The 22828-nt window shown below is 42.7% G+C and overlaps 1 protein-coding gene across 3 annotated transcripts in view; it reads left to right on the top strand.

Moving 5' to 3' along the window:
• Positions 1-338: 338 nt before the first annotated feature.
• KDM5B (lysine demethylase 5B) overlaps positions 339-22828 on the top strand; it is a 47191-nt gene continuing 24701 nt past the window's right edge. For 2 of the 3 annotated variants that reach the window (XM_083173224.1, XM_083173222.1), the window contains exons 1-7: positions 342-1000; positions 12118-12195; positions 16090-16212; positions 17145-17315; positions 18094-18150; positions 19546-19671; positions 19777-19873. In XM_083173224.1, the coding sequence (XP_083029350.1) occupies positions 866-1000; positions 12118-12195; positions 16090-16212; positions 17145-17315; positions 18094-18150; positions 19546-19671; positions 19777-19873 (787 nt within the window). In that variant the 5' untranslated portion in view covers positions 342-865. Of the gene's footprint in view, positions 1001-12117; positions 12196-16089; positions 16213-17144; positions 17316-18093; positions 18151-19545; positions 19672-19776; positions 19874-22828 lie in introns of all 3 variants that reach the window. The other variant, XM_083173221.1, reaches the window with a different exon arrangement.

Here is a 22828-nt window from a genome sequence, read left to right as displayed (position 1 = left end):
TCGCGGTGGAATTAGATCTGTCACTAGTGAGACGCTCAGCCAATGGCAGCTGGGGGCGGGGCCATTGGGCACCATTGTAACGTGCAATTAGTCTGATATGAAGGCCTTATTTACTTTGGTGGTAGATGCTGCTGGCTGTATACGGGTACCTGGAGCTGTAATCCTGTACAGAGCATAATGCACAGGATCGCGTCCCTGTGATACAGCGCCCGCACTGTGACTGTGTGCGGGCACACTCGCCCTTTAAAAGCCGTGAATAATAATAAAAAAAAACAACACGTGTGATCAGATAATACAACTTTTTTTTTAAAAAATTCGCAAAACTAAATCCCGCACTGAGCTGAGTGAGTCACCATGTACCGTGCGGGCAGCTGCCATTAAACCTCTAGGGTGCAATTCGTACAGAAATCCCCGATTTGGCCGCACACAGTGTGTTCTACCTGTGACGTGCGAGCAGGGAGGGTGAAGGTGACTGCTGTTGCTGCGGCCGAGTATATCTTATCGGCGTCACCGAGGAGGACCAGCCGCCGCCGCCATGTGTGCGCAATGGCTACTGGCCGTGTGTCCCTGTCACTGGCAGTACATCCACAGATAATTAATAATTAATGCAGGAGACTGGGACTCTGATCCGTGTACACTCTGGAACTACTTCTTTCTGCCCCCCTCCTCCTCCTTACTCAGCGGATGGACACCTTTCACCTCGTTGTGCTTCCTGCGGCCTCGCTCTCTCGTTCTCTGTCGGTTGGCTCCTCTCGCTCCGCCTCCCTCGCGGACAGCTCGCCCGGTCTCCCCGGGGTCTCACCCTCACCGTGCGTCCTGCGGCCCGTCCTCTCTCCTCTGACCGGGTGGGTGCCCCGTCGCCGCCATGGAGTTCGTGCCCCCGCCGGAGTGTCCGGTGTTTGAGCCTAGCCGGGAGGAATTTGCTGACCCTTTTGCGTTTATCAGCAAGATCCGACCGATTGCGGAGCGCACCGGTATCTGCAAGGTCCGGCCGCCGCCGGTGAGTATGCGGGCAGGCCGGGGGCACTCGTGGAGGTGGCGATCACTATATGTCCTGTGAAATTGTTCTTTTCTCGCTGCTTACACCCAGGGGAGGGGGACGAGAGCTCCACACTGCTTCTGGGGAGCCCCGGAGCGCTGAGGCGCCCCCCAATTCAGATGAAGAAGCCAAAGCTGGATTTAGGGGGGGGGGGGGGGGGGTAGTGGATGAGAAACCCCTGAAAATGAGGTCTCTGCCACAGTTTGACTGAGCTGTAAAGTCCCGGAAGTGTTAAAGATGTGTGTGTGTGTGTGTGTGTGTGTGTGTGTGTGTGTATATGTGTGTGTGTGTATATATATATATATATATATATATATATATATATATATATATATATATATTGTGTATGGACGAGAATAGTAGTACGATTTTCCGGGGGTAGGGAGAGAGCACGGGGGGCCCACAGGAAGTATTCAATATGGCGCCCGAGACCCCAATCCTTTGTGTGCAGGGAGGGGGGCTAGCACCATATCATACATGACACACTATAGCACCACGCAGCATAATAGCCTGTGACAAGATGCCTGTCCTCTCCCATTGCTGCCTAAGGTCAGTGCACACTAATATATGCTACGGTTGGTGAGAAGTGGAACAAAGGCTTGGTTGGGGGGGGGGGGGGGGGGCAAGAGTGGCCAAGTGGAGCAATGTTAAAGCACCATCAACAAGGAAACGGGGCTTGTTGGTGCTGGAAGATGGAGAACATGGTGGCTGCTTTGACACACACAAAAACAACAATACACACTGCAGCAGCTGTGTACTTGTAACCAGGGTGTTGTACTACTGCTACTATATTGCAGCTGGGTGCGTTAGTTTACTTGAAACTACATATAGCTCTTGCCATAGGTGCAGTGTGCACTGGAGGCCAACTTCAAGCATAAGATAGCCAATATGACCTGCTGATGAGTGGACAGGAGGGATGAAAGGAGTATGGTTGCCTAATGTGGGAGGGGAAGAGATTATGGGGTGGGAGTGGAGCATGCTCTCCTGTTGCTGCTACTAATGGAGAGAAAACTGACATGGAAGAAGCCTTAAAGGGTTGCTTGTCATTGTGCCCTGCAAACATTCATCTAATCATTACAACTATATACAGAATTTGCATTAAAGTATGAATTCCAGTAACATCCAGACATTTTATTTGTACCATATAAGTCTGAGAAGCAGATCTATTCATTCATCTAATATTTCATTTTATCGAATTCTGTAATTTCATTATAAGGCCATGCTAATTCTACTCAAATGCCCTAAATCTATTTTTGATAAAGATGGCATTTACAACTCTCATTTCAGTGTCACCACTTGTTTTGGAATTTCTGTAAGTTTATTCCTCTTGTTCTTATCTTTTCAATATTGTTATGACAGTAATGTCAACATTTTTTTTTAATTTACACTTTGTTGCCTTCTGTGAGTCACAATCCTAGTTGTATTGATTTGTAAATCTTGTTACACAAGCAAATAGCCTGAGCTCACACCCATGTCAGCCATTTGTAAAACTTCTTCAAGCTCAAAGATCAGAACGTGCTGTTGTGCACCATAATTATGTAAAATACACATACATTTTGTTTTGTGTAAATATATTTTGGAGCTGGTTCTGTAAGCTGCAGTTGAAACTCTTTTTTTTAAGTTTTTTTTTTTTTTTTCTTTTGGTCATTGTCACTTGGTGGACATCCCCAAATATGTATCATGCATTCTGCTAAGCCTCTGGGTTTGTTTTTATCTTTTATGTCTGAGGGAAAATCGTGTGGTTTTGCTGATCATAATTGTCTTCTGTTACTTTTTGTCCTATGTTTGTAGTAAAGCATACATGTTTTATTCTCAAATTTAGCATATATTCACTGCTTTTGCAGATGAGCTTTTGACTTACAATAATTCCTCTTCAAAAAATATATATATTTTCCATGTATATCTATTTGCATTAAGGTTTGCTTTACAGGGTTGTAAATAAACTGCTTTGAAATTACTATGGAAATAGTGAGGATCTGGTAGCTCTGTTGCAGCATATGGAGTAGACAGAGTGACTTTAGGAGCTTTTGTGTGTGAGGGCTAGAAATGCATCCTCAGCACAGGATTAGAGCAGCTCCATATTCCCATTGTAGTGAGATGCTGTAGGGTTGTTTTTTCTCCGTTGCCTTTTCCTTTTTATTAGAGGTCTGGGTAATGTGGTTATCTGAGTGGGTCAGATGGCAGCCTGCTCACAGGATTGTAGTGCAGATCCATGTTCTCTGTTTAACTGTCCTCCATCTTTCTCCTTCAACACCGTCCACCATTTTACACAGGCACACATGCAAGATTGAAGCAGCAGATAGGGTTACTTCATACTGCAAACAAAGTTAGCTACATTTTAAACTAAAGACTGCTGCTTTGTTAATATAGTGTCAGGTAGTGGGAATTGTATCAAAACTCAATTGTTTTATGTATGTACAGCTTACTGATATTGGTTCATTTTAACTTATATATCCAAGTATGCATTACATTTTGGTGTACATTTTGTAAATCATTGTGATATACTTTACATACCTCCATTGTTTTTTTTACCTTTTTATAGGCCTTTGATTAAGCTAAACTAAATATAAAATAAAACTTTATACCCCAAAAATTTTTTATCCATATAATTCTATCTAAACAATTAAATGACACTCAATTTATCTGGTAGTCTGTAAAATGTGGCATGTTGCGGTTGGGCGAAAAAGTCACCAGCAATTGAATTCCCTTCCAATTTCTTGTGGATTTCATTGCCCATGCACTACTTTCTCAAATACTATTTAGATGTCTGTTTTATTTTGCAGATTGTGATTTATGTGGCCTATGTATTAATAATTGCAGCCCCTGGATTATTAAGTGTAAACTAATGGGGCTATTGTGATCTGTAGCGCTAAGTAGCAGTAGATTTCTGTGAAATCTACATGATCCTTTTGGTACATAGCATGAACACATAAAATGATGCAAAAAGTCATTATTTCTGTAATTTATGGCAGTGGTTCCCAAACTTTTTTGATACACGGCACCCTAGAGTATCAAAATTATTTTTGTGGTACCCCTAGCACAAAAGTTTCTTATTGACTACTTTTAGACAAAAATATTAAATTAAACAAATTGTGTTTTATATGTCATTCATAGGTTCAGTTATGTGGTAAGGAACAGGATTAACTTCTGGAAGCCACAAGCACTGGTTTTACATATTACATGGACCATAAATAATAAAAAAAAAAATGGTATTTTGGTACTTGTTTCCTAGCACGGCCACAATCGCATTGATCTTGTGCCCTTAATAGTGGTATGCGATGGCCCCCGACGCGATGGACCCGATTTCCCATTGAAATGCATTGAAAAGTTAAAAAATCGCGTCGGTCGCGTCGCATGCGGCTAAATAAGCATTAAATGCTCCCGACTCGATGCCCCCGATTTCCCATAGGGAACAATGTTAAATGGCTCAATTTACCCAAATCAACAGGGAACAATGTTAAATGGTCCAGAAACCCCCAAAAACACCCCTGAACAGTGAAATGGCCCCCCAAAATTAGTTAACGCCACCCCACGATCAACGTGAACCCGAAGCGTGGCGAGCGCAGCGGTACGCGTCCTCCGACCTTTTCATACCCCCACTATCCACGTCGGCGTGGAGTTGAGAATAGAATAGTGTGGCGAGCGCAGCGAGCCACCGAGCCCGAAGCGTGGCGAGCGCACGCGGATACCTTCACAGGTAAACGCGTCCCCTCGCGGGCTTCACAGGTGTCCACGTCGACACGGACACCTGTGAAGCCCGCGAGGGGGCGCGTATAACTGTGAAGGTATCCGCGTCCCCTCGCTATTCTATTCTCAACTCCACGCCGACGTGGATAGTGGGGGTATGAAAAGGTCGGAGGACGCGTACCGCTGCGCTCGCCACGCTTCGGGTTCACGTTGATCGTGGGGTGGCGTTAACTAATTTTGGGGGGCCATTTCACTGTTCTGGGGTGTTTTTGGGGGTTTCTGGACCATTTAACATTGTTCCCTGTTCATTTGGGTAAATTGAGGCATTTAACATTGTTCCCTATGGGAAATCGGGGGCATCGCGTCGGGACCATCGCATGCGATTTTTTAGCACGCATGCGATGCGACGATAAGATTTTTTTACCTGCGATGCCCCAGATTAGAATCGGTGTGGCCGTGCTAGGAAACAAGTACCGTTATTTTTATATAGCGCACCAACCCATGTGGTTCTAATAGCACTTGGAATAAAACTGCAACTAAACCAGAGGCATTGGTTAAGTCAGATTTATGTTCCCACCCTTTGGAGGATGTGAGCAGATCTAGTTTTCACAATAGGTGCAGGGTGCTGATCAGTAAGGAAGGTATATTAAAATTTTAAAGGTCAACGTTTTTGATGGGTTTTATCGCTATCCATTTTAAATGTAACCTATGCCCTCCTGCACTGATCAGTATCCTGCACCTAGAGTGAAGACTATGAAGCTGCTAGTCACAGGTTTACCACAGGGCCAATTAAATATCTCTGGGCACTTCATCCTTGAGCTAGCGCTTGTAATTAAATTACCCCCATTGAGGGGGATATTCGCTAGCCCGACCGCTGTGACCTGGTCCCGTTCTCGGACGGCTTGATTGCAGCTCGGGGGTAGACCGCATTGAATAGGGCCCGCCGTTATTTCCCCTGTCGTGAATAGCGTCGGGAGATTGAATACCGCCCTAAGACAAATTGGTATTTATTTTAAAATATTTATTCATCAGTGATATTAATGTGAGAATCACAAACCTCAGCAGTGAAAGGGTAAAACAGAAGTTTATACCCCTTTCAGACAGAAAAGTCTGAAAATCCTGGCAAATAGATGGCATTTAAAATGCCGTGTCATTTTGCCAGGAGCAGCCTGACCCCCCTTCACACAGAAGAACAAATTACCAGGTTGAAAATTTCTACCCGGTGATTTGCTGAATAACACCGGTATTTCTTCTGTGTGAAAGGGTCAACCCGGGTCATAAATCCCGTGTCCTCGACCCTGGTCAATTCCAGGGTCGAGGACACGGGTGTACCCTTTCACACAGAAAAAGGACCTGTGTTATTCCCAAAATTACTGGGTGGAACTGCTTCACCCAGCAATTTTTGTTTTCTGTCTGAAAGGGGTATAAGTCCAAAAAGATTGCTCAGTAAGGTCCCTACCATTTCACCCCTAACGTTTCACTATTTTCATGGATGTTCTTATTAACTATGCAACTGGCTTAAACCCCCCCCCCCCCCCCATGATTGATTGTATTTAAAACCTATCCAACAATATTTTATTAAAAAAATTATTTTTCTTGAATGACCTTGATTCAAGCATTGATGGCTGATATTTAAGTAAATTTGTACTAACCCTAATGGGTGTACACAGGAAATCTGAGGACTGCTTCTCTTAAGTTTCCCTGCAGCTGTATGAGTGGGGGGGGGCTGCCTGATAAGCAGTGATTGGCTGGGTGGCAGGCACTGGGAAGGGAACAAGGCCTTGCAGAGGCTGCAAATTTGCCACCTAGTGATGGTTGATGACTGGCCAGATCAGATGCGACTATTTCCAGATTCTTCAAATTCGATTTTGCTTAGCAAAATCGAATCCTAAAGAAAATCAAATGGTTTTTGTGTCACTTTTCGATTCGATGCGTGCTCCCGTTTTCACAAAATCGAACAGAAAACTCTACTGTGCAGCCAAGGAAATGTCAAATTCGATCTAGTAAATCGAATGTGTACAATGTACCACGAATGTATATCAAATTCGATTATCTAATGCAAAAGTACAGATCTAATGCCAAATCTAATGGAAAGTTCTAATGCCAGATCTAATAGAAAATTGAATCTAACATCAATTCAAAAGCAAATCAATGTGTGTGTACAGGGCTTAAGTCAGACAAAGTGCAGCCTGGTGTGCATGAGATAGGCAAGTGGTTAAAAAGCAACAGAAAAATTAAAAAGGGGTAGATGTCTGACTAGTTGTTAAGGGGAAAAGTGGTATCAGCACAGTTTATGTGCCCTGATACTAGTTCTTCTCTTTGTATTACTGTGGAGATGTGTTCTCCATGACAGGAGGGCTATGCCCTATCATTTATTATTAATTTACAAGAGAGCACGCTGATGGGCTTGATTGGGACCTGATTGCTGGACTACTAATATTGTAGCCCTGAGATCAGGTATATGCCACCCTTCCAGAGTGCAAGCCTGCGAATTGCATAGCATGGCTTACGAAAATATTGCAGCTCTGCGATTAGCTACAAATCCATTTGCAGGCTGTTCACCAGCCAATGTTTTTTCCAGTGTGTGCAGTCTGTGCTTATCCAAGGACTTGGTGGCTGCGATAGGACTGGAGCTGTGGTCACACGCCTTCCCTAAAATGTCTCGGCAGGCTTGCATCTTTTTTTTCCCTGCACTTCCAGAAAACAGATTATTACCCCCAAACGCCAGCTTCCTGTCAATCACTTTGTGAAAGGTCAGCGATATAAATAATTAGCAGGCTTTCAACACACACATATACTGTATTATGGGTTCTACACATGCATGGCCTGCAAATTCGCACCATGTGAGTAGGTGTGAATCAGGCCCAATGGGGTTTTTTCTGATTTCACTTGGAAAGGCACAATCACTTTCTAATGAACAAAACCATATGCACTGCAGGTGGGGCTGATGTAACGTGCAGAGAGTTAGATTTGGACGGAGGTGTACTTCAAACTGATATCTATATTGCAGTTTAAAAATAAAGCAGTCAGTATTTACCTTGCACAGAAACAATAAAACACCCAAATCTAACTCTCTCTGCACATGTTACATCAGCCCCACCTGCAGTGCATATGGTTTTGTCAGTGATTGTGCCTTTCAGAGTGAATCAGAATAACCCCCAATGTCCCAGCCCATGATGTATTTACAGTCCATGACACTGACTGTGACAGGGATGGCTGAAGGGGGGAGTCTTCACTTACCCTCTCCAGCATCTTTAGATGTTAATAGATCTCGTTGCTACTGAAGAGAAATATTGGTACAATCTGTGCATCTCCCCCTCAGTTTGTTTACATTTTAAGCTGAATTTCAATAAACAATGTAGGTAGATGTATAATGCTATAAATGTAGATTTTGTACTTATGTAGTACCTGGGCTGCCGATTTTGTGATTGTATGCCTTACCTTAAGGCATACAATCAGATGCGATGCGATTTTGCATAGGATTCAATGTTAAGAAGGTCCTGTTCATTTCCCCACTATCCAAGTGGGCATAGAGTTGATTTTATATAGCGTGGCGAGCGAACGCATATTTCTTAAAAAGTATTCTGTGTCCCCTCGCGGGGTTCGCTACGCTCGCCACGCTTCGGGCTCGGTGGCTCGCTACACTCGCCACAGGTTTATATCCAACTCCATGCCCACTTGGATAGTGGGGAAAGGAAAAGGACCCCTTTTTCCCATTGAATTCTATGTTAAAATGGACTCAGACCATTTTAACATTGAATCCTATGGAAAAATCTTGACCATCGCATCGCATACGATTTGGTCGCATGCGATGCGATCTGATCCGATTTCTAAATCGGATGCCCAGATACTACATAAGTACCGTAGATTTTCTTATGGCAGTGAGAGCTTATTTTGAGACAGTTGAGATGTTTTTACGTTTAGGTTCTTGAATTTGGCCTTGCAGCCAATAATTTGTTTCTTGAAAATGTATGGGTCCGCATGTTCCCCTCTCTGAGAAAACTGCATTAAAACCAAAGGTTATATAATATAGGAACACACCATCTTTAAATGTAGACATGAAAGTGAAGGTTCTGGCCAAAGTGTTGTGGAGACTGGGGCATTAGCGATCGTGTACATGTATGTGTGTATGTTTTATAGATGTTGGAGTAAGTGTAAAGCAGGCTGGTGGAGAATCTGATAAGAAATTCCATGGGTGAGTTGTGGCTCAAGAGAATTTTTGTAGGCGCAGGTAAAGAGCAGAGTATTTGCAGACTGGTTCAGCATAAATGTTGCAATAAGAGCGGAATTCCCACATTTCAGTTATGGCCCCCACACATCTGCAATGTACTGTATTGGGCATTTTTAACATGATTGATTACCCCAATTCTCCGATGGTTCATCGGTCATCAATGTTTTGCATGTGGTGGATTCGGTCAGCAGATCACTGTTTCTGGCCGGGTCGAGTAATCGGCGCTAAATATTTATGAGCCATTATATTGGAAGAAGTAATAAGGTGGATGGGTGTGGGGAATGCCTAATAGGGTTAGATTGCAGTTGTTGAATCTGTTGCTGGCTTTCTATTGCTTAATCCTCCTTTTATGCTATCAATATAATGGATATTTTTGTATCCACAACCCATATGCCTCCCAAATGTATTAAACTGCAGTTTTCTGTTTGGTACCATGGGTTGCCAGGACACAGCAGTGGTTATCAGCAGTGCACATGTCTCAGGGTATCCAATTACCTGCAATGAAACCATTTCTTCTGTTTATCACAGATTTTTTTTTTTACATTTCTTTTTATTTGCGTGAATGAATAGAACTTGCTCCTGAAAACACACAGGCTCAGTCAAAACAGTGTGGTGGTAGTTGATTTTTTTTTCTCACAAAAATAGGGGCAGCTTTCAGGGATTTTGGTTTGCCTATCTGAGATCATGGATAATCATACACATCCCATATACCAGGGGTAGGAAACTCCAGTCCTCGAGAGCTACCAACAGATCAAGTTTTCTATCTCACCTCGCAGGTGCACTCATTACTGACTTATACATTTTAAAAGATCTTCAGGTGGAGCTAAATACTTCACTTGTGATTCTGTGAGGAGACATGGAAAACGTTAACTGTTGGTAGCTCTCGACTGGAGTTGGCTACCCCTGGTATACACTAAAGCGCCAAAAGACATTGCATAGCAGTATGTAAAGATAATTAGTGATTGCATCACCATACGGTGATGTCTTTGCAATGCACAGACCTGCATGCTTTGTAATCTTACATCTTGCAAGTCAATCTAAATACTATCCGGGTTGCTCATGGAACGGAGATGTAAATTATTGGCATTCAATCGGGGAATAATAGGTGGATGCTTGACTGATCGGACATTCCACTTCCGAAGTTGTTCAAACATTCAACATTCTTTGCTATTTGTCACATATATACCAGGAATACGTCATGGAAGGCTTTTATTTTTATTTTTTACCCACTTTGGACCCCGCAGTGGCCAGCCATGGGTGCTTAGTGATTGTGACTATCCGCATCTGGCCAGAATTGTTTACAGTAAGACAAGTGACACTGCATCATCACATCCTTTCATGTGAGCAGAATACCCAGTAAGCCCCTGTTGATACTGACACTGGACTGGGAACATGTGGCATGGTCCGATGGCCTGGCTTCCAGTTGTTCCTGGCTGATTTTAGGTTTCGGGTGGCATAATGGTGTGGCATAATGTTCATGTGGCATGGGTGCGCTGGTCCTGTAACAGCTACGTATTGCTTGATGACAATTTGTAGCTTTTTATGGACTTCATGTGCTCCCACAACAGTGAAATATTCCAGGATGATGCACTGTCATTAGTTTCAAGTTGTCCATTTGTTCAAGGAGCATTCACAACGGTTTTGAAGTACGGTGTGGCTGCTACATTTGCTTGACTTGAAGCTAATCTAGCATGTATTGGCCTTAAGGGACAGGTGCATTCGCACACATGATCGTACAAATATCCGGGAGCTACTGTATGGGAAGCTATCCAGATGGCATGGTGAATATCTCTCCAGATGTCTTCTGTCCATTTGTGGACTGACTGTTTGTACTGTTACATGATAATAAGCACCTTTCCCATGACTTCTGCCATTTTTTGTATAAATGAGGATGTATTTGGCAGCGGGTGTGGTTGCTTATTTCTGAAAAAATCCTTGGCACAACTGGTTATATAGCATATTTCTTTTGGGATGACGCCATACCTTTTTCAGAGTAGGCTTGGCTGTATCTTTGTAACGAAGTATGGAGTTATGCGTCTATGAACTAAGGAAGATGCTGAGTGTGTTACTCCCACTTTTCAAAGCTATGACTTAAAGGAATGTCTTTTATGTCCCATGGAGAAGGAGGGACGCAGTTTTATAGCTGGCTCTTCTCCAATTGTATAAGATAATGGTATGCAATGTCAAAAGTGTTCATTTGTGTGGCATTACAACAGTGTGTTTCAATGAACTTTGTCCACAAAAACAAAATCTGACAATCTTGACTGTGATCCAGTAACATTAGGGCATTTCTAAAAGGGTGTTCACACAGTGCAATTTTGCTTGGGATTCGATTGGGATCGAATGGAACGGCAAGCAAAAAACGCATTCTATTTGCACTATATAGTCTTGCCTGCACAGTCTATTTTTCTATTCTATTTTGATGTCTTGCATCAGGCTCGAATGCTGCTGAAAACCGCTCAAGGTCTATTTGATTTAGATTCAATTTTGCTTATATAAGCAATATGGAATAGAAAAATAGACCAAATCGAACCATGTGTACAGGGCATTAGTCATGCATGGCTAAGATTATTTCCTACAGGAAAGTGCTTCTTTAATATTTGCTTTTTTTTTTTTTTTTTTATTGTACCCCAGGATGCTGTGGCATTCTGGGGTACCCCAAGACACTTTTCGGGTTTCTATGGGTTGATGGTACAGGACCAATTAAAATGATATGCAGAACTAGTGCTTGTGGATTCCAATCAAACTATGTGGAAAAGCAGAAGCAAATCCTGTCTCTTACTACACACTACACCAGGGGTCCTCAAACTATTTTGCTCTGGGACCCCATCAGACAATAAAAAGAATTACGGGACCCCAGAAAGTTACTGCAGAAGATCACATAACATGTGTAGTCATCAGAGAGCATCTGCATGGCAGCATTGTGGAGGCATAACATGATGGGAAGAGTCTAAAATAAACAATTCAACAGATTTTTGAATAGTTGCAACCCCATACTGAGAAGGTCGGGACCCACTTGGGGGTCAGGACCCACAGTTTGAGAACCGCTGCACTACACTAAAGCCTTCTGAAATGAGCTACCATACCTATATGTTTATCTATCCTCCTTCTGTGTAGTAAAAGCTACTGTGCTAAACCTTTGTAATTCTATTTTCTCTAGGACTGGCAACCTCCATTTGCTTGTGATGTGGATAAACTGCACTTCACTCCACGAATCCAAAGACTTAATGAACTTGAGGTATTGTGTTTATCTTTATATGGCAGATAGTTAAATGTCAGACTTCTAAGCTGTGAGCTAAAAAACTACATATCTAGTATATGCTGTATGCCTGATGAATGGGACTAGAGGCCTGGGACTGTATCCTATCAAGGGGCCCATCTATCAAGCAATATTTGCAGTTAAATCCCCGAAATTAAGCGCAAATATTAAGTAGCACTGAAATGTATTAAAGGGGGACCGCAGCAGGAATTTCCGATCCCTGCTGCGATCTCCACTGCAGCGCCGCCGGCCACATCCCCCATAGGTTTCTATGAGGGATGCGAAGCTGCCCGATGTATCAACATCGGGCAGCCCGGCATCAAACCCCTGGGCTATCGCCATTCTGATATGGCAATAGCCCATTGTAGCCTATGGCTACACATCACATTGCCCGAGCGGCAGTGTGGTCAGCGGGGTCGCGGGTGGGGGGTCAGCACGTAGCCGCGCATGTGCAGGGCTTCCGGCTCCAGGCATCGCAGGGACGGGCTCCTTTCGAAGCACTGTCCCTGCGCACACCAGTCTGCGGGAGTGCCATTATTGTATTGGTATATATATATATATATTTTGTACTAGAATTCTATAATCCTTTTATATGGATTTCATGGTCCAGGAAATATGCAATATATTTTAAAATATATAAATACAGTTTATTTGGATAAATGTGCAAATTCAAACTCCCATATTATTGTTTGTCATTGGATATAATCCTTCAGCCTGCAGTAATGTATGCTTCAGCAGTTTTTGTGACTAATCTTTATTTATCAACTTCACACTTCAAGTGTCAAGCAGCTTGCATCTTTGTTGTACATACGCTACACAGTTTCAAAAAATGTATGGCAGATTACATTTCAGGCATATAACTTTTTATTTAGTTCATATAGCTTTGTGTCCTGGTATTACTAGGGCAGCAGGATCTCATACAATACATTGTATTGTATGCAATCCCAGCAAGGGCTATGTGCTGCAATAAATATTTATGGTAGCCAGTCGGATCTGCGAAGCAAGCCGCATAGGAACGCGCATCACGGTTGCAGATAAATAACATGCAATGCATCGGAATGGCATAAAAAGTTACCATATAACACTAGTGGATGCGTCCTTAAGTGCATAGTGAAAGTGAGCGAGGAGGGTGTATTTTAAAAGTACATAACGCTAAAAACTTGAATTTAAGACCTGAAAATGAAGAATACATTGATACTTGTGTCTTAATAGCATGCAAAGTAGTAACCATCCCTGCCTTACAGATTGGTAAATTGTCACCCAAATTTTAGCTCTGATCACTTTACGCTGGACCTGCACAAATGTCTGAATCAACCAATCCTCACTGCATTAATGTAGAGCAAATGTGATGTCATCCATATTTAAATTACTGCCCTTCTGATCTGGTGTTCTGCTGTAAAATACCATGGTACCCATTTTCAGCTTAAACACTAGTAATTTGAGATATCTAAAATGTGAATATAGTGGCCATATAAATCTGTTCATCTAACTATTGTGTGGATAATGTAAGGGAATAAAACATTGTGGTTTTTCACTAAAATAAATATGAATGACATGCATTGCATGTATACATTTCACATATACACACTCTGCGGCTGCTTTATTAGGAACAACTACAGCTCTCTGGTACATGGTAGGATTCTTTTGCCCCTAGAACAGCTTAAATAATTTGTATAATTTGACTCAACAAGGAGCTTGATACGTTCTTTCGAGATAAAGGTTGATATTGACATAAAAACACTGCGTAACTGTTCACCAAAATGCACCCCAAAAAATCACTATTGGACTGAGATTTGGTGACTCTGGAAACCTTTGGAGTACTCTGAACTTTTGCTTTTTGGAAAATGTTATAGAACCAGTTTGAGATGGATTGTTCTTTGTAGCATGGCATGTTATCTACTGGAAGAAACCATTACAAGATGGGTATCCTGTGCACAAAATGGTATGCGCATGGCCATTAATAATACTCCAGTAGGCTGTGTGGTATTTATGCAATGAATTCTTGCTATTAAGGAGCCTAATGTCGTTAGAGTACATGGACCCCGAGTTTGTGTAGCGTGTAGCTTTAGAACCCTGAAATTGCTCCAAATTGCAGTGCACATGTATGGTAAAGCATGGAAAAAACACTCAGGAATGCCTTTTGTATGTCTACCTTTACCATGATGACCTTTTGCTTGTGTTGACATTTTGTCAATGTCGACTTAGCGCATGTTGACCTAGTGACTGTCTACCTAGACCAGTGACGGCTAAGCTTGACACCCCAGCTGTTGTTGAACTACACATCCCAGCATGCCCTGCATCAGTTTTAGCGTGTCCAAATAGTAAAACTGTAGCAGGGCATGCTGGGATGTGTAGCTCAACAACAGCTGGAGTGTCAAGGTTAGCCACCACTGACCTAGACATTGTCCGGGAGCAATCCAGATACCAGAATACACGTCCCACACTATTGCATTGCTACCACCAGGCTTAACCATTGGCACCAGCCAGGATATAACCATATTGTTTACACAAAACCCAACCTCTTCATTATGTCTGCATTGTTTTATGCATGCAGGGAATGAAACATGAATGATAAAATACAAATTGATTAAAGTAAATGTCAGTGTTTATGTATTGCTATATGGGTAAAAGTACAGATGAATCTCCCTTCAGCTTTCACACAATTCTCACACATCATGGTAAGCTGATGGACAGGGCACGCTTCCGCAGGCAAAGACTTATAGCAGTTAAGTTGCTCTGTTGTTACACGCGAAGAGTGTTTAAAATGAGGTGACCTATTTTGTGTGTGCACACCCCCTTTAGTGTTTGGCCACTCCAGCTACCCTGATGGGTGTCAGGTGCATAAATGGTAGGACAATTCTCTTGGGGCGAGATGTACTAAAGGGAAAATGCGGTAAAACCCCCGTTTTACCGCATTTTCCTATGTACTAAAACCCGTTCGCCACGTCACCGCAGGGCAGGGTATCGCCACCTTTGGGTGGCGATACCCTATAGAAGCCTATGGGCTTCTTTTCGCCGCCCGCCGCGTCGCCGCAACCCCGCCGCCTCGCCGACCCCCCCTTTCCCCCCTCCCTTGGGCTTACCTTCTTGCAGGTCCTCCTGGACCCCGGAAGGTAAGCCCTTCCTCCCCCTAGCAACGCAGCCGGACGTCCTTCCGGCTGCAGGGGGAGGAGGAAGCGCCGGGGACAGCTTGCTTAGCTGTCCCCGGCGTGAAAACTGCAGAAGCCGGCTGGGAGGTGACGGAGACCCCCCGCAGACCACAGTACAGGTATCGCGGGGGGCCTCCGTCACCGCATCGCGATGCCAGCCGCATATGTTAGTACATATGCGGCGGCATCGCGGCGGGGGGGGCGCGAAGGGCGGCGATGTATTTTAATACATCCCGCCCTTGGTGCCCAACCTCCCCAATGCTTTTGTGGCTAAAATGATGCAAATCACTGCAGTCATGTTCTCAAAATCTAGTGTAAGTTTTTCTCTGACTAGTGGGGGATATTATAGCTACAAAGGGGGACTAATCCAAACGAATGCACATGGGTTTAGAAAGCGGTGTTTATCAAACCTATGGATGTGGTTGTCCAGATACTTTAGCACAGTATTGGTACACTATAAGCTAAATAACCTCATGAACTGAAGTTGAAATCTATTTGAAAGTTATACAAAATTATTGGTTGTCATATGAAGCAAGGAGGACACAAAACATTATTGCATGTATAAAACATGAATGTTTGTATAGTGCATTTCAAGTGGATGTTGCACTATAAATTACAGCTTTTTTCCTTCTATAGATGGTTTAAAAAGCTTTGACCTAATGTCACCACTAAATCAATGTGAATAATAAATTACTTGACCTTTTTCCTTATTGTATTTTCTCAGGCTCAGACAAGGGTTAAGTTGAACTTCTTGGACCAGATAGCCAAATTCTGGGAATTGCAGGGATGTACTCTAAAAATACCTCATGTTGAACGAAAAATATTGGACTTGTTTCAGCTAAACAAGGTTGGAATGAATACCCCACTTCTAATTTATTGAATTATTTTGATTTGTACTTTCCTTGTGTTCACCATCTTCATAAGAGGGGAGTGACCATAATTTCTCACCCATTTGTCATATGTTAATCTTCACTCATGGCACAAATTGCCCTAAATATCCCATGGCAGTGCACATGAACACGCAGCAACCTCTGATATTGTGCACTGGAAATGCATCCAGTTGAAGCTACCTGGGTTGTGCAGCCTGGCATTTGAATCCTTATTGCTCAACCCTGCTTGTGCTTCAGTTGATGGGACACGTTCACAGCAATAACCTGCCATCCGTGACCACACCCACCTGGCATTATGCCTTGTAAGGACACCATAATTACCAGATGGTTTGAACCTGGGTATAAAATCTTTGGTGCAACATAGCAATACAGTATAAAACTGGTATTGGTCAAATGGGGCATCACGCACAGCAATAATGGTTAGCATTCGTGCCTCATGGCACTGAGGTCATGGGTTCGATTCCCACTATAACCCTAACTGCAGAGTTTGTATATCCTCCCCGGTACTTGCATGGGTTTCCTCAGACTACTCCGGTTTCCTCCCACAATACCAAAAAATACTGGTACGGTAGGTTAATTGGCTCCCAACAAAATGACCCTAGAATTAATGAGTGCGTGTACAAGTGTAAAGGAATATAGATTGTAAGCTCCACTTTCTCTGTACAGTGCTGCGGAATATGTGTGTTCTATATAAATAACTGATAAAAATAAATGTGCCGGTCTCTAGTTTAACTGCTTCACACTGTTTTCTAAATTAACTGATCAGTCAAGTTGTGATACTTGTGTGGTTAGCAAATGTGTGTCTGAAAGATGTAACGCCTAACTGTTATTCTGACATTGCTTTTTCTATTAACAATTTTTTTTTATTGCGTTTTCTCTTTCACTGAAGTTGGTGGCTGAAGGAGGTGGTTTTGATTTGGTCTGCAGAGACAGAAAATGGACCAAGATAGCTACAAAAATGGGCTTTTCTCCTGGAAAAGCTGTTGGGTCTCACATTCGAGGCCATTATGAGCGCATACTTTACCCTTTCAACTTGTTTCAGACTGGAGCTAGCTTGCTGGTGAGTTTGTCATATGCGAGAGACCATGCATGCAAAGTAATGTTTTATACCCAACCATATATTTACGCACATACTCTTTTTCAATAATATAATCACCAAATGTATTTTAGCATTTTTCTCTTTTAGGGTGATCTGTTTTTATAGCATTTCCCAAAACTTGCACAATGTGTTTGAGATTTTTTTTTTTTTTTGCCATGGTATGCCCTTTCCTGTTGATTCTTTTTCATTATCATAAACAAGATGACATGATATAGGGCCAGTGGTTGTTACAGCCTGTTGCATCTCCCCAATTGTTTTTAGTATCTTAACCCACACTGAAAATGTGTACACTAATCTCACCATTATTTTTTTATCTGATACTTGCAATCAAAGCTGCAAGAGCCATGGTCTGCGGTTGTGGTCTAACATGGTAGGGACTAGAATTGGGTACATAAGTGTTGTCGCTCATTTTGGCCTTTCTGAGCGATATTTGTAATATTGTACAGTGTGCCCACTCAGTATAGTTAACTAAACGCACCCCTTGGGTTGTTAACTAGTTCCTCGTTAACAATACGTCCTGCATGTACAGACAACAGAGCAGCAGTATGTCACCTACTATGTAAACAAAAACTGCTCTCAAGGAATGATAATGCTTTGTGGGTGTACAGAATGTGGATTTTTTACGAATAACATTAACTGTAGAAATGGAGTGGTCTACATTTGATATGTTAAGGTCCATTCTTGCTGTTGACATTCAATATTCTGTTAGTGAAATAATGTTCCAATTTCTGTTTAACAGGCTCCTGATACATGCAATAAACTGCTCAAATTCATGGACAATACAGCCCTAGATAAGGTATGTACTAATTGGTGTTAAGTGCATGACTTGTAAGAACTCTAGGCTAGTTTTGGCGCAGTTCATTGTGTTCCATACTATAAGCACTTTTGCTGTATTTTGAATAGAGCTGCTAATTCCAGCTTCCAGCCTGTAAACCATTTATTTATTTATTTTGTCATTATAAATTGTGTGACCATTTCCATATATCTTTGGAATGCAAGCTAACCATTTATTTCGGTATGATAATACAGACTGCATATACTGAACTCACCAGTCTTTCCTCCCAATCTGTTATATATCCTCATTCATTTTGTTTCCTCACTTAGGGCGGGATGTATTAATATACTTTGCCGCCCTTTGCCACACCCCTGCCGCGATGCCAGCGCATATGTACTAACATGTGCGGCTGGCATTGAGGGGCCACAGCGCTACTGTGAGGGATCCCTCCCGGCATGCCCCCCCGCCGCCGCCGTCACTCTGCGCATGCGCAGGTGGACTCCTGGGTCACAGACCCGGAAGTCCAGTGCCGGCACCGCATCACAAGGGACAGCTCTTATCGCAAGAGCTGTCCCTTGTGTTAATAACCACATATATTAGAGCATATGCCGTTATTAAGAATGCGGTGGCCGGCGAAGGGGGGCGATAATGGGCAGCGGATGTTAGAACATCCAGCCCTAGATCGCTTAGAAAATGCCCCTACATCTCTCCGTGCATCCCTATTGCCAGGTGATTTAATATCCAGCATGCTGGATAATTGTAGTTGGTCGCTGGGGTCAGGGCCCATGTTCTCAGTGGAGAACACTGGCCTGACAGATCGCTGATCACACAGAGCTGGCACATTGCTATGTGCTTAGTAATCTTGGGGGGAGTATGAAGTTTATATTGTACAGGTAACATTAGATTAATATTGCAAGCTATGTTGTATGTTATTTGTTTTTAATACATGGGGATGGAGGAAGCGGCATACCAATTTCCTGGTACTTACTAATCTTTTTAGTTTTCTTAAGTGTTTACTCCATGACGTTTTTTTTTATCTTTGACTTTTTCTGCCCTACACATGTGCAGATTATTGCAGGCCTTTTTGTATACTTCACTCTTAGGGGGAGATTCTCTAAGAATCTCTGCCGCTCATCGCAATTATAATTATAGTTCTAACATATGCAATAATTATAGCAAAGGACAGCTCTTGGGGCGGCGGAGGGTCGTTGCGGGGCGGCGGTGGATTCGCGTTAGAAGCCCACTGGCTTCTATGGGGCATCGCCAGATTTTTTCTGGCGATGTGACCCGGCGGGGGATGCTTAGTGCATCCCAAAATGTGGTAAAAACCCCGAAAACAGTGTTTTTACCGTATTTTTAGCTTAGAGAATCTCCCCCTTAATCTTTATCCATTAAGCTTATGTAATTATGTTGTAGAAACCAACTCTTGCTCCTGATGTGAAAGACAAGGAGTACAAACCTCATGATATACCACAGCGGCAGTCTGTCCAACCTTCAGAAAACTGCACTCCTGCCAGACGGGCTAAACGTATGAAAGCTGAGGTGAGTGTCCGTTCTCAAGAAGCACATTCTTTATTTCAGTCTGACTGGAAATTGTATATTGTGTTGCTTTCAGTAAGTAATACTAAGACCATGTTTAATTTCAAGGCTGTGAAGGTTAAAACTGAACCAGAAGAAACCGCAGAACTAAGACCTCGGACCTTGCGTCGTAGGATGGGCTCCACACCCACCATATGTGAAAATGGTGAGTTCCTATAAAGTATATATGTGTGTGTATGTATGTATAGGTAGGTGTGTGTGTGTGTGTATGTATATATAATGTGTATATATAATGTGTGTGTGTGTGTGTGTGTATATATGTATGTATATGTATATATATATATATATATATATATATATATATATATATATATATATATATATATATATATATATATATATATATATATATATATATCTATCTATCCTTCCAAGATATCGGCACTCGTACTCCAGCGAGGCTTCTGATGAAAATTCGCATATTCTCTGTCTATCCTCTGTTTAATGTCTAAGGGGGAGATTCTCTAAGAATCGCCGCCCATCGCATTTATAATTATCGCATATGTTCCAACATATGCGATAATTATAGCAAAGGACAGCTCTTACGTTAAGAGCTGTCCTTTGCGGTGAGAGTCGCCGGGTCCCGGCGGCTCCCCCCTCCCTCACACACCCGGCGCTGCTGCGCTGGGCTCTCCTCCTCCCTGCACTCGGAAGAGGATCAGTGCAGGGAGGAGGTCACAGAGCTGTGCTGCCCGGACACAGGTGAGGGGGGAGGCGGCGGTGGGATGCGGTAGAAGCCCATTGGCTTCTATGGGGCATCGCCAGATTTTTCTGGCGATTCCCCCCCGCTGCGTTAACCCGGAGTGGGATGCTTGCAGCATCCCAAAATGCTGTAAAAACCCCGATAATGGGGTTTTTACCGCATTTCTTGCTTAGAGAATCTCCCCCTAAAACTGTTTTGAATTGGGGTGACCTAGAGCTGGGGTAGCCAACCCTAGTCCTCGAGAGCTACCAACAGTGCAGGTTTTGCAGGTCTCCTCACAGAATCACAAGTGAGCTAATTAGCTCCATCTGTGTATCTTTTAAAATGTGTCAGTGATTTAATGAGTGCAGCTGTGCAGCAGCTAGGTTGTCTGGAAAATGTGAACTGTTGGTAGCTCTCGAGGGCTAGGGTTGGCTACCACTGACCTAGAGCATCAGAACATTGCACCCTTAGGCTAAACGTTTGTTATTGAGAAATGCAAAAAAAAAAAAGATACAATTTACTTAATTTATATGTCTTCATTAGGGTCCGTTATGTGGTGAGAGACAGGATTTGGTTCTGTCTATCCCCATAAGCTATGATTGGAAGCCACAAGCACTGGTTTTTCCTGTTACTTTGGCCATATATAATTTGAATTGTTTTTGGGGCGACAACCAAGGGCACCCCCTCAAGTGTCCTGAAGCTATGGTACACCGTTTGGGAACCACTGGTATAATGTTTTATAGTCCATCATATAGTTTAAGCTTTTTGTCTAGTATCTTAGTAAACCTCACCCTTAAATACCTTCTGTGTGGTGTGCATACACACTGTATGCACAGAACACTGACCTTCAGTGTTCTGTGCATACATACTGAGCGGCTTTCCCCATGCCTGGTGTGGTCAATGGGGGATGGAAGGCTTTGCATAGTGCAGCGCTATGCAAAGCCGTCCTCAAAGCCACTCATCTGCTGGTAATATCAGCAGATGATCGGATCTCCCGGCCATACACACTGCGCGGCTTTCAGCTCAGTCTCCCAGTGTGTATGGGCCTTAAATGATGGTCTGTATTGTGCATATATTATAATGTGTACATACCTTAAACTTATAGACCCCATCAAATTTTTTCATTTTTTTTTGATCGTTTATTTTACATTTTCAGTCCATTGTCTTCGAACCACTGGATAAACCTGATTTTCATTTATTTGGAAAACCTTTTGGCTATTGCGTCAGCAAAATGTGTATCAAGCTAGTCTTGCTTGATTTGTGTGTGTGTGTGTGTGTGTGTGTGTATATTTTTTTAAAACTTGCTTTGAAAATGTATGTTTGCTAGTACGCAGATTCATGGATTCTATCTCCATTGCCTGTGACTCGGGCATACACACAGAGCGATTTAGTGCTATTTTCTAAGCAATCTGACTAGATTGCTTAGAAAATAAGCACAGATCTCTCCGTGTGTATGCCCCGAGAGATTAAATATCTCCTGCTAACTAAATCAGTGCATGCAGTGAAAATCTAGTCAGATTGCTTAGCAAGTGACTGCAAATCTCTGTGTGTACAGAATGAGAGATACTGATCGCAATCTCTCATTCTGAACCACTACCCGGCCTTTTATTGCTTAAGCAAAATCGCTTAACACTAATCTCTGCAGGTGTATGTGCTCCCTTACAGCTTTATTTGTCTAGTTTACTAAGCAGGCTATTGCTTTAGGGCTCTGGTGATTTATATTCCTTTTTAATACAGCCAATTCCAGCTTGGTTAGGGTTTCCTAGGCTACAAAGTCATAGTTGCTCTTTAGAACTGTTTTGTAGGTTAGTGAACTGGTAGTCTGTGAGTTTGTGAATCAACTTTATTAGTTTACCATCAAGGCAGATGGCCCTAGAAGCAATTTTGCATTGTGCTGGAATTCTCCCCTCAGAAAGACTGCTCAATGTTTCTCAGGAGTCCTCGAAGGAGACTACTATTTAGACTACTATCTGGCGGCTTAGCTCACTTGGTGGAGTGGCTTGCTAATTCCTAGGGCACTTCCTGGTTTTGTGCCTTTTAAATTTATAAGCGGAAATGTTAATTATTTAATTAGGATACCTATAGCGAGGCAAGTCATACTTGTTTGGAAGTGGGCTTTTTGTAATCTCCTTAGGGTGGGATTGGACCCGGACTCCCCTCTAAATGGCACTAAGGAGTTTGGGGAACTATCCGGACTGCAATTGCAAGAGGTATGGGGTGTGTAAACTATTGGGAAATTATACCATGAGGGTTTATTCAAGCCACATCAACAGCTATCCCTAATGTTCTCAAAATATACTCAAAATCAGAATCAAGAATGTCCAAACTACTTAAAGCTTTGACCAAGATTAAACTTTATTGGCAAAATGACACCTGTTAATATATATTTTACAGCAATGTTAACTGTTATTTGGT

This window comes from Crinia signifera, chromosome 2 (assembly GCF_055691185.1).
Source record: "Crinia signifera chromosome 2, ASM5569118v1, whole genome shotgun sequence".
Lineage (NCBI taxonomy): Eukaryota > Metazoa > Chordata > Amphibia > Anura > Myobatrachidae > Crinia > Crinia signifera.
This window is presented reverse-complemented; position numbering and strand designations above follow the sequence as displayed.